This window comes from Lynx rufus, unplaced genomic scaffold (genome assembly GCF_022079265.1).
Source record: "Lynx rufus isolate CCGP_SWC_20201006 ecotype Redwood Valley unplaced genomic scaffold, mLynRuf1.p SCAF_16, whole genome shotgun sequence".
NCBI lineage: Eukaryota > Metazoa > Chordata > Mammalia > Carnivora > Felidae > Lynx > Lynx rufus.
This window is the reverse complement of record NW_025814830.1, coordinates 56,574,644-56,586,493: the sequence shown is the minus strand read 5'-3', so window position 1 is coordinate 56,586,493 and position 11,850 is coordinate 56,574,644. Positions and strand designations below refer to the sequence as shown.

At 69.9% G+C, this 11,850-nt stretch overlaps 1 protein-coding gene across 1 annotated transcript; it reads right to left on the bottom strand.

The window, feature by feature from the left end:
- Positions 1 to 263: 263 nt before the first annotated feature.
- ZNF469 (zinc finger protein 469) lies at positions 264 to 11,608 on the bottom strand. Its single transcript, XM_047077423.1, has one exon. It carries the CDS (start codon positions 11,606 to 11,608, stop codon positions 272 to 274), a length of 11,337 nt encoding a protein of 3,778 aa, XP_046933379.1. The 3' UTR covers positions 264 to 271.
- Positions 11,609 to 11,850: the final 242 nt, after the last annotated feature.

The following is an 11,850-nucleotide window of genomic DNA, read 5'->3' as shown; positions in this document are numbered from 1 at the left end:
GTGGTCTCAAAGGGGCTGCAGCTGGCCCGGCCCTCACGCTCACCTTCTACCTAGAAAGGGACTGCTGTTCCCCCCCCCGCCAGGCCCTGCTCAGAGCATCACAGTCTCAGCCCTAATAGCAAACTCTGAGCATCTGCATAAGTCAGGTGGATTAACACGTGGCCACCCACCCAACACCCTTCGAGCACTGAGGCTTGTCAGCATACACGGGAGCCCCCGCTTGCTGGGTTGTTCCAAGCCCTGCTGCCAGGTACTCACTCGTGTCTATAAATTACTCTGAAGGGTCTTTCTTTAGAGGGATCTTGAAGCTGGTTAGTCTCTGCCCAAAGAGCTGGCTGAGGAGGTCATTCTGGGACTCGGCGGTCCGGCAGGCACGGGGGTTGGCAGGTTCAGCACCGTGGACAGCTCTGTCCCTCTTGGGGGGCCTGTGCAGGGGTCTCCCCTGGGCACAGGCCTTGCCCTGCCCCTCCTTGGGGCGCCTGCAGTCCCCGTGGGTGTGGCCGGGCCCCGCCTGCCGCTGTTGCTCTGAGGGCTGGGGTGGCATCGTGCCCTTCTGGCTACCGGGCCTGGCCTTGGTGGGGAGCACACGGCTGGGTGTCGCCTGCTTCCGGGGGGCCCGGGGGGGCTTGTCAGGGACCAAGTGGGCTCTCCCCAGGCTCCTCACACTTTCACTCCTGGCTGGCCCTGGGGCCCGGCCCTTCCTCTTCTTCTCACTGACCGCCCCATCTTCCTTGGGGCCCAGGCTCCCCCGGGGCCCCTGGTCACCGGCCTCCTTTGGCCCCTTGGGAGAGCCCTTGGCTGGGGCTCGAGGGGGATGCTTGTCTGGGGCGGGGCCCTGGCCTGGGCAGTTGGGCTTGGCAGGGGTGGTGGCTGTCTCACTCTGGAGCTGCCCGCTGGCCGGCTGGGGCCGGCTGCCCCCTGCTGTCTTGGTGCTGTGCCGTGGGCTCCCCACTCCCTGGGAGCTGGGGCTCGGCTTGGCTTTGGCGGCGGTGGGCTTCGGCCTGTCCTCAGTGCCATGGGCTAGCTCTCGGGCTGTCGGACTGGCCACAGCCTTCTTCGGTTGCCCCGGGAACCTGGGAGCTTTGCTGGGGGTGGGCAAAACCGATCTGTCCTTTGACAAACTCCGGCAGCCCAAAGCCTTGATGGCACTGCCTTTGTGGGAGGGGCTCCCTGGACCTGCCTCAGGCAGCATGGGGCTTGTGGGCACCTGCTTCTCCTTTGGGAGCAGGGAGGGGGCTTCCAGGCCGTCTTCAGGGGCACATTTGCCGGAGGCACCGGGGGCCCGGCCTCTCCCTGAGAATGGGCCGGCAGCCCTCTTTTCCTCTCCATCTTGGCCTCTGGCCCCTGGCCGGGGCAAAGATCCCCCCAGAGGGAGAGCCTGCTGGAGAAGAGGCCCGGGGCCGCCTGGAGAAGCCTCATCCTCGGAGCTCTCCGCGGCTCCGTCCGGCTCGTGGCCATCTTTGCCATCTGCGGAGGCGGCCGGGAAAGGGGACAGGGCCGGGGGCAGGAGCTCCCGGAGGTCAGAGGGCAGATCGCCCCCTGTGACCGGGTGGCCCACAGGGTCTACAGGCCTCTCTGGGGTCCTGGGCTGCCCCCTGGTGGTGCCAGGAGCCGCCTCTGGGCAGGGCTGCGGCAGGGCTGGGAGCGACCCCTCGCTCCGGGTGGGACGGCTGCCCCAGGACAGAGGCCTGTCGGCGCCGGGCCCCGGAGGGCTGCTGGGCGGGGCCACCTTGCGCCGTTTGCTGGGCAGGGCGCCCTCGCGCGCCGGGGCCTTCTGCGTGGGGGCGCCGGGTCTCCGCACGCCGCGGAACGTAAAGGGCTGCTGCCCCTTCCGTAGGTGTTTGTCCATGTGCCGGTCGAACTGCTCCTTCTTGGCGAAGGTGTAGTTGCAGGAGCTGCAGACGAAGGACCGCTTGCTGATGTGCGTGACGTCGGCGCAGAGCTCGCAGGCGTAGAGCGGGGTGTGCTGCAGCTCCGGCTCCTCCCTCGCCCCGTGCGCCCCGGCCAGGTGCGCGCGCAGCTCGCGGGGCTCGGCGTAGACCCGCGGGCACTGGGGGCACAGGTAGACGCGCTGAGGGCTGTGCACCGCCAGGTGGCGCTGCAGCTTGAAGGGCTTGGGGAAGCGCTTCCCGCAGTGGTGACAGTCTCGGGAGGGGTCTTTGCAGCCCTCGTGCACGTGCACGGACACGGCGCGGAGGAGGGGCTCGCTGTGGGGGCAGGGGGCAGGGGACAGGCCGGGGGACGTCTCGGCGGAGCCGCTCAGAGGGCCGCGGTCCGCCAAAGCCCCGGCTGGGGCCGCGGTGCCATCTCGGTCGGAATGGCTGGCGGGAGCCTTGGGTTTCGCCCTCTCCCTCCGGAATTCTTTCCCCGCCCCGGTCGGCTGCCCCGACGCCCCCGCGGGGTCGCCCCGTGCCTTGCCAACGGAGCGCTTGCCCCCGCCGGGCCCGGACGCCTGTCCCACGATGCTGCCCAGGAAGCGGGTGACGGTGGCGTCCCCCTCCCAGTCCCCCAGAGACCTCCGCGCCTGCCCCTTGCGGGCGAACCGCAGGGCGTGCTCCCGCAGGTGCTCGTTGTACATCCAGACGTCGGCGACCTCCCTCAGGCACATGCCGCAGGCCCAGCGCCCCGCCTTGCCCTGCACGTGCTTCTCCTGCAGGTGCTGGCGCAGCAGGTCCCGCGAGCGGAACCTGCGCTCCACGCACATGTAGCAGGTGGGCGGCGGCGAGGGGCTGTGGGCCAGCTTGTGCAGGTCCAGCCCGCCCAGGCCGCGGAAGCGCTGGAAACACACCTTGCACTTGTAGGACGCCCTCCTGGCCTTGGCGTGCCGCTCCCTGCCTGGCGCCCCTCCTGCCGCAGCCGCACCCTCTGCCCTTTTGCTCTGCGGCCCCCGGGAGCCCGAGAAGCTGGTGCCGGGGTCGCCCGCGGGGTCTTCACGGGGCCCCAGGAAGCACAGATCTTGCACCTCCAGTTTGGCGCTGAGCATGTCAAGATCCACGGCGTTCCCGGGAAGCTCGCCGTCATAGTGTTCTCGCTCCAGGTCCGGGGGCTCCGGGCTCGCGTCGCCTAGAGAAGAGGCCATCTCTTCGGTGGGGCCCCGCAGCTCCAGGTCTCGCCAAGCCGCTGGGACCATGTGCAGCTCGGGAATGTTCTCCGATGGGTGGTCCTCGGCGCGGCCGTGGGGCACGCCCTCCGCCCGGTCGGCCTCGGGGTCAGGCTCCAGGGCCCACAGGCTGGGGCTGGGGGCCCAGGGGTCAATGCCAGGCACCTTGCTGCTCAGGAAGCCCTCCAGGAGGAAGGACTCCGGCAGACCCGTGGCCTCGTCACCCCACGGGTCCTCGTGTGACAGGCAGAGCGAGCCCGAGTCGCTGAGGTCTGTGGGCGGGTGGGCGGAGGCCAGCGGGACGCCACCCCCCGCCTCGCCGCGGGGCTCCAGCGCCGGCGGGGTCTTTGGCTGTCTACAGCGCTTCCCGTAGACGTGGGGGTTCTTCTTCCGAGTCAGGCGGCCGCCCAGAGGGAAGAGCCGAGAAAAGGAGGCCTCGTCATCAAACACGCTCAGAGGGTCCCCGAGGCCGGGGCTGGGGGCTGCAGGGGCAGCGCCCTCATGCTCCTGGAGCCTGGCCTGCGCTTTCGGGTTGAGCAAGGGGCCCTGGGGGCAGCTGCTGCTGGTGCCATCGGCAGGGGTACAGGTCTCAGGACGGCCTGGGGGACCCGAGGGGGGCTCACGCCCCTCCCCAACACCTTGCCTCGCCCCGCCCTCAGCTGCTCTGCTGTCCCCTGTGGGCTCAGACCTGGCTGCCCACGATGACTCTTTGTAGAGATCTGACGTCCTGGTCTCCCTGGGTCCCCAGCACCCCCTTGCCAAGGCCGTCCTCTGTCCCCCCGACCCGTTCCCAGGAGGCCCCCCCTCCATCCCCCCTGGGCGGGCCATGCAATCCTGGGGTGACTTCCGCGCTGGCGTCTCCTCCTCTGTGCCCTCCACGCTCTCCATCACCCGGGGCCAGGGGGCGTCGGTGTCAGGTTCTTGGCTGCCCGGAAGCCCCGGGGAACTGGCCACGGCAGCGGATGGGTCCCAGCAGAATTTGTCTGTTATGACACCAGGAGAGACTGGAGGACCACTCCCCTCCCGGAACCTTCTTGCTCTGGGCTTCCTCGCCTTTTCCTGTGATGTCTTCTCTGGCCTGCTGGGGACGTCCGTGGGCACTCTGCCCCGCCTTTGGCCTCCCCCTTTCTCTGTCTGCTTGGGACAGGGTTCGTCCTTTACCAGCTGGTCCTGCTTCCTGGGCTCTGTAGGCCTCATGTGCACTCCTGGCTCGTCCAGGCCTGGGGGGTGTGGTTCCCGGCTAGGGGTGCAGCCTGGTGCTCCCAGAACGCTGAACCCCTCCCCGCCAGGTCCCTGGGACATCTGGGGACCCGATGCCTCTGCACGAGCCTCGGCACCCTGGTCAGGAGGCGGCCCGAGAACGTGGCTGGGGCCGCTCAGTGCCTGCCTCAGTTTCTCCTTCCCAGGTGCCCTGCGGCTTTTCTTCCCGGGGGGCTGGCACGCCTGGGGCTGGGGAGCAGGTGGGGCCGGGGGGGCCGGCTGGGAGGCAGCAGCCCTGCGCGGCCCGTGCTTCCTGGCTCTGTGGCGGCTCAGGCCTGGCCCGGAGCGGAAGCAGGCTGCACACACTTCACAGGTCACGGGCCGCTTGCCGGGGGCTCGGTCCTTCCAGTGGCCATTTTCTGTGGACACAGGCTTCTTTTTAAAGCCACGAGGCTTCGGTCTGGTGCCCTGGGGGCTGAGGGGGTCCCTCCGGGGTGTACGGTGAACATTTTTGAGGCTCTGGGGGGAGCTGGGTCTGGAGTCACTGGCTGTGCAGCCGGGAGATGGGATTCTGTCCTGGTGGAGCTCTGTGGAGGGGCGGGTCGCTGGGGGCCCCCCACTGCCAGCTCCAGATGCCGTCACAGCAGAGCAGCTGGCCCCCGCCTCGCCTTCCTGGCAGGCACAGGAATCTGGCCCAGTAGCACCCCATGTGGAGTGGTCAGCGGGCAGAGAGGTGACACCCTGGCCTTCGCTGTCGTCTGGGGGTTCCAAGGAGGGGGGTCCCGTGGGCATGCCATTGGGGCTGGTGTGGGGTGTGGCCCGCCTGCAGGGGCAGTCTGGCCAGTCATCTGGGGCGGGAATGTCGGGAAGGGCAGTGACTTTCATGGTCACTCTCGGGGACATGGCCCTCACTGGGGGAGGAGGGGTGGCCGAGGCAGGAGATCTCCTTGGCTTCTCTTTTCTGGAATCCTCTAGAGGTCCTGACGTGCTGCCTTCAGGGTGGTCCTCCCCCTGGGTGGGAGTGAAGATACCGATGAAGCCAGGCTGGCCCAAGGGAGGGTCTTCTGGGGGGCTCTGGTCCCCCAGGAGGGGCTGGTGAGCCAGGCTTTCCTTGAAGCCACAGGGGCTTGTCCTCAAAGACGGGGGCACTGCTGGTGCTCGCCTGGCCCCAGCATCTGTGGTGGCTGGGCTGCAGGCTGTCCCTCGTGGAGGTGCCCCGGCAGGAGAACAGACCGGTGGGGGCCGCAGGCTGGGGGGATCCCTGCAGGATGGACGTGCCAGGAGCAGCCCCCTCTGCTTACCTGAAGACGGGTCTTTCTGGGGCAGGTGCTCTGGGCCAGAGGGCACGGGGGTGGCTGCGGGAGTGGGCAAGGGCGACTGGTCCCCTACAGGGGGTGCCGGGCTGGCTGCCGCCTCTGAGGTCCCGGCCCCCGGCCCAGTTTGGGCGTGGGCTGCTACCAAAGACTCTGCATCAGAGGAGGCGGGGCTTGGGGTGGCCCATGCCTCTTTTCCAAGGCCCAAGACCGCCCCATTTCCCTGGAGCTGTCCCCCTAGCTGGTCTGCGCCCCTGGCCGGCCTGGCCAGGGCAGCTACAGGATTGGCGTTGACTGTGGAGAGGTTGTCCGGCCCCACCAGGCTCCCCCGGTTGTCTGGCTGCAGTCTGCTTGTTCCGCCGTGGCCCTCGGGCTTCTCAGCCCGGCCGAGTGAGTCCGGATGTCCATCGGCCTCGGGCCCCAACTGACCTCCGGCCACCGCAGGGACGGCTGCCATCGGTACCTCCCCTGGGACGTCCTGGGCGGGGCTGCAGGCCATGTTCCCCCCCCGCACACTGTCCCCTTCCAGATCTGAGGGGTCACTGCACTGAGGGCTCTGGGTGTCAGTGGACGGGGGCCCCTGTGAGCCCAGGGCATCCTCCTCCTTCCCAGCTGCTCTGGCCACCAGGAGCTGGAGTTGACGCAGGGGGCTGGTGGCTGGGTCCCGGGGCCTCCTGCCAGGGCTGGTGTCGGGCACACAGGCAGGACTTGGGGAGGCCCCCACGGGCACAAACTCCTCGTTAGCCTCAAGGCCTGGGTCCCCCACGCCAGGGAGGGGGGGGCCTGCTCCTTCTGGCCAGCCTGCTCTGCTGCCAGAGGACCCCTTGGGAGCGTCTCTGTGACTGTCACCACAGGATGGGGTGGCGCCCCAGAATGCTTCCAGCTTGGGGGGCTCTAGGCAGGGCCCTTGCACCTGTGTGCAGGGAAGGCACAGCAGGGTTTCGCTCTGGTGCATCCCGGTGGCCCTGTTACTTTTAGGAAGAAAAGGCTCACAGTCCGGGCTGCGCTTTGCCAAGCTCCTCCCGTCCAGTGGAGGTTTGAATGGCCCTCTAGAGCCGGACAGAGAGACTTCCGGGTGGAGCCCACAGTCCCCTCCTGCCGTTGGGGGGCCTGTGTCGGAGACTCTGGCTCTCTGCTCTGCTTGGAAGCTGTGGTCGGCCCCACTGAGGCTCACAGGAGCCCCGGATGCCACGTCCGCACGCGCAGCAGGGGAAAGGGCGGCTTCTCCCGTGCGGGATGAGGGCCACTCCTCACACTCGATCCTTAGCATCCTTCCCGTGGCGGCCGCTGCTGCTCCCACCCCTTCTGGGCCTGCACTCGATTCCCCAAGACCGGTGAGGTCGGCCTCGGGCTTGGAGAAGGTGTCCCTGGAGGGCGAGGCGGCCCGGTGGGAGGGCAGAGGGGCCCCCGTGCCCGCGTGCGTCCTGCCCGAGTGCCCAGCCACACACAGCAGCTCGGGGGTCTCGTGTGCGCCTTTACTCTGTAGCTGACTTTCCAGCTCGGCGACCAGTCTTTTGATTTCAAGTTCATCTTCGGACAGGTTGCCCATAAAAGTGACACCACATTCACTGATCTTGCCGGGCAGAGGTGGGGGGCTGGCAGCCTCTGTCCCTTCACCGGGGCACTTCCTGCTGAATGCCTTCTCCCCCAAGAGGTCAGGAAGGTGACCCATATGGCTGGCCAGCACGGGGGTCTCCTCCAGCAGGGACCAGCCCTTGTCGGGCAGAAACGGGGAGTATGGCGGCTCTAACTGGGGTTTCCTTGGTGGAGGGGTGGCACACACCAGGGAGGGGCGTGTGAGTCCACTTCCGGACAGGCTGCTGTAGATTGGCGGCTCCAATCTGTCCACAGGCAGCCCCGAGAAGAGGGGTGTGGACTCCAAGGTCAACGGCGGCGAATCGGCCCTGCCCGGGCCCACTCGGATCGTGTAGGTTGGATTCCTGGGTGGTTCTGGCTCGAGGGAACCGGTGTCCACAGCCTCCTGAGGGAGGTGCACGTCGCTGGCAGGCAGAGCGCCTGAAGCTAAGGGCTTGGAGTACAGGTCTTCTTGGAAACAGCCAGGCAGGTCTTTGGGTCCAAGGAACAATTTGCCGGGGGGGCTGCCGTAGGGCTGGGGTCCCTTTTTGGCAAATGGAACCCCCACGGAGTCTCCGTTAAAAGGAGCGGAGTCGCAGCCAAGATCGGGGGTCTTCAAAAACAGGACTCCAGGTTCAAGGTAGGCGGGGTCGGTGGTGTCAGCGACAGGCACCAGCAGTGGTCCCGGGGGGTAGGCAGGGGCGTCCTCTCTGTCCCGGGAGACGGGCGGCTCCGTGCACCGGGCAGTGCCCGGCAGACCGCCCGCACCTGCTGCTGGCGAGCTCCCACGGCACGCCCGGGCGTCCTCTCTGCCGGGTTCCGGCCGCTCTGGGGCTGGGGGGCGGGGGCTTCCTCCCGCACAGGGGGCTGGAGACGAGCTTGCAACCTCCCCGGGACCTTCCGTGGCGTCCGGGGGCAGCCTCTCGGCGGTTTCAGGGCTCTTGGCGTCTTGGGGGATGTCCGGCGCTGGACGGGTCTCCTCTGGGGCCTTGGTGCCGGCGGGAGCCTGCGGTAGGTGCCCGGGGCCTGGGCTCCGGCAGCCCCTGTCCTTTGCGGCTTCCTGCCTCGCCACCTTCCTGGGTTTCTGCCGCCCTGGATCCTCCTTGGGGCCCGGGGTCACAGCCGCCTCCCTGTGCCTGGCGCCTCGGCGCCACCGCCGACAGCCGTGGCGGGGCCGGCCTCTGAAGCGGGAGCCCGGCGGCCGCGAGCCGTCCTCCTCCTCGGACTCCGAGGCGCACGCGAGCTCTTGGGGCCCGACGTGGGCGCTGCTGGGTGCCGGCCCCGAGGACCCCGGGGGGCAGCGCCCGCCCTGCCCCTGCCCCCTGGGGTGCTTGTTCTTCTGCAGGACGATCTTGTGGATGAGCTCCTTGCTCCAGGTACCGCCCCGCAGCCGCCTCCTCCTGCAGTCCTTCCCCGGGGAGCGCCGCAGGCGCTGGGAGCTCCTGGTCTCCACGGGCAGGGCCTGTCTGGCAGGATGGCCCTGGCCCTCCGCGGCCTGGGTCCTGAGGTCCCGGAGGCGGGGCAGGGACGGTTCAGCCCCGTGGCCTCTCCTCCTCGGCCTCGGGCGGGTGGCTCCGGGGCCCTTGCGGCTCTTGGTGGTGCCTGATGTGTCCAGCTCTTTCTGGAACAACTTAAACCGCTTCCCTCTCCTGTGCTGGCCGGCCGGGCCAGCTCCTTCTGTGTCCGCAGGCGCTGGGCCCAGGGAGCGGGTTTGGGGCCTGCTGCGGGCCGCGTGGCTCCCGTTGCCTGGCCGGGGGCCCGGGGGCTCTGGTGGGGTGGCCCCAGCCGGGAGCGGGGTCTGGGCTTTACTCTCTGGCGTCGTCCCCGCCCTGGTCCTGGGGGGGTGCCCAGCCCCGGGACCTCTGGGGCCAGAAGGCTCCTCGTCGGCAAAGACGTCGATGAAGCTGCTGTCGATCTCGGGGTTGTCCGACTGGTATCCCAGGCCGTTGAGTGCCTCGGTGATGAGGCTGTCCAGCTTGGCATCGTCCTCCGGGTCCAGGCCCACCGCAGGGAGCGGGAAGGGGGCGGCGGCCAGGCCGGGCAGGAAGCTGGTCCTCAGGGGGTCATCTTTGCTGTCGGCCCGGACGTCCCCGCCGGCCAGGAAGGGGGCCGTCTTGGTGTGGCCGAGCAGGCCGGGGCTCCCGCTGGCTGGGGCTCTGGGGGTGGCGGGGGGCCCGGGGGGCCCCGGGGGCTGCTGGTGGCCGTCCTTGGCCCTGGCCAGGAGCACGCTGCAGAACTGCCGGTGCCCCAGGAAGGCGGCCAGGCTGCCGTAGTTCTGGTCACACTGCCTGCAGGTGAGCAGTACGTCCAGCTGGTCCAGGCTGGCGCTGCTGAGGGGGAAGTGGTGGGCGGGGTAGGGGGGTGGCTCCCGGGGGAAGCCCTCCAGCCCCCCGCTGCCCCCCTCGGGGCCCGCGCCGGGGAACGGAGCCTCCTCCAGGCATTTGAAGGAGCCCTCGGCCCCCAGCCCCTCTGTGGGGAAGGGGAAGGCTCGGAGGGGCTCCGGCTGGTAGTGAATGGCGACGGTGTGGGGGCTGCTGGTCTCCTGGGCACGAGGGGGCGGGTGGAAGAAGGTGGGGGGCCCGAGCGGGCCCGGGAGCTGGCTCTCCTCCGGGCTGGGGTTGGCCGGGCTGCTGGGCAGCGGGGACAGCGACGAACAGGAACTGCTGCTGGCCGTGTTGGTGGCAGGCGAGGGCAGCGGGGACTGGCAGGGAGAGGCGCCCACCGCCCGGGGAGGGGGCAGGCCGGGCGTCGTGCGGGCTGAGGCCTGGGCCTGGGCCACCCCGAAGAACAGGGGCTGGGCTCCGGGCTCCTTCAGCCCATTGTAGGCGAACAGTCCGGGGGAGCCGCCACCGTGCCGGCTCGGGCTGTTTCTCAGGACTGCCAAGTTCTCCCCCGGCCCGGGCGTCTTGCCCGCAGCGGCGCCCAGGGCTCCCTGGCCGCCCCCCTGCCACTCCGGGGCCCCTGGGGGGAAAGGCAGCCGGCTCAGCACCTCCACTCGGTGGGGGCTGGGCCCGGCGGTTGGGAGCACCTGGGGCCAGGGCAGAGGGGGACTCTGGGGGAGGCCGAGGCGCTGGCCTAGGCTGGGCTGGCCTTCAAAGAATGCATTCCTGGCCGAGGCTGGGGGGCCCAGGGGAGGTGCGGGGTAAGGGGCTGCAGCAGGGTCCCACAGCTGGGGCAGTCTGGTGGGCAGTGGCCCGGGGGCGGCCAGCTCCGCGTCCAGAGACCCTGGGCTGGAGCTCACTCCGCCGGCTCCGGGGCTCCCGTAGGCCTGCCCGGGAAAGTGCCTCTGTGGCAAAGAGTTCGGGGGCCCCCTGGGGCTCCCCAGCCCCTCGTGGGCCGAAGGCGGTCTCTCAGGGAGCGCTTTGGTCAGGCTCTTGTGCAAACTGTCCGGAAAGGTGGCTGTGCTCTCCGAGAAGGGGCCGGGGGCCGGGTGAGCAGCACCAGGTTGTGAGGGAGCACAGCCGAGGTCACCGGGGGCGTCGAGGCCGGGCTGGCCCGGGTAGCAGGGAGGGGGTTGGGGAGCGGGCTGGGTGGGCAGGGGGTAGGCCTTGCCCGTGCCCACTGCCTCCTCCGGCCATGCCCCCCGGGGCTGACGGAAGACGAACGCTAGCGCGCTCTCCGCGAACTCGGGCCGGGACGTGCCCTCGGGGAAGGGTTTTGGGCCGGCCCCACGCAGAGCCGGGAAGGGGTACTGGAAGGAGGCCACCCCGGGGCCGTCCCCTTCAGGAAAAGGCTCTGGCTTGGCAGAAGGGACCCCGAATCTAGCACCTGGGAAGCTGTTGTCGACAGTGGGAGGCCAGGCGTCCGCCCCGCCGGCCGGGAGCTCCGAGTAGGAGGCTGGCCTGGGGGGGCTGGTGCCGCTGCCCGGGGGGGCCCTGAGGGGCGGGGGCCCGGAGGTGGCGTTCGGTGAGGTATAGTTGGTGGAGGTAAAGCTGGAGGGGGTCTCCTGGAAGCACCTTTGGGAACTCAGCTCTTTTGTAGCAGCTGGGGCCTCCGCCTCTGGGGCCCCGGGGTCCTTGCACAGCGGGCCCTCGGGAGTCTGGTCCAGGGTGGGTCTGGCCCGTGAGCCGGAGATGGTCCGCGTGTAGAGCTGCTGGGGGCTGCCGTCCGCCCTGCTGGCCTGTGCGCGGCTCCTCCCTGGAGGGGCCCGGGGGCCGCCGCCCTCCCCCGGGAGGCTGCCCAGGGCCGGGGCTCTCGGGAGCGGGGCCTTGGGCTCCACCTCCCTGGCCTGCCACTTCTGGGTCTCTGGAGGCTCCCCAGCCTGGGCCCCGCAGCCTGTGGCCTTGGCGGTCCTGCTGGCTGGGACACCGTCCTCACCGGGGGGCCGGGAGGGGCCCTCCGTGCCACCGGCCACCGGGCAGGGCTGCAGGTCTCGGGTCATGGCTGCGGGCGGTGCTCTGCGGGGCTGCTCCCCCGGCATGGCCCCTCCGGCTGGGCACTGGGAGGACGTGGCGGTCCGAGGGGGGCCCTGGAGAAGACTGCTCTCATGGTCCTGAACGGGCCCTGCAAAGACAGCGCAGGGTGAGGGGGGGGGCTCGGGGGCTCCACGGAGGCTGTGGCAGCCGGGGGGGGGGGGGGCCTGGCAGCTGCACAGAAACCCCTGCCCTCGGTGGGGGGGGGGGGCTCCACTCCAACGGCCCCTTCACAGGTGAGGGAGCGTGT

What these genes read in the sequence shown, in the direction of transcription:
- ZNF469 (XM_047077423.1), bottom strand. Translation starts at nt 11,608, where the DNA reads ATGCCGGGGGAGCAGCCCCGCAGAGCACCGCCCGCAGCCATGACCCGA.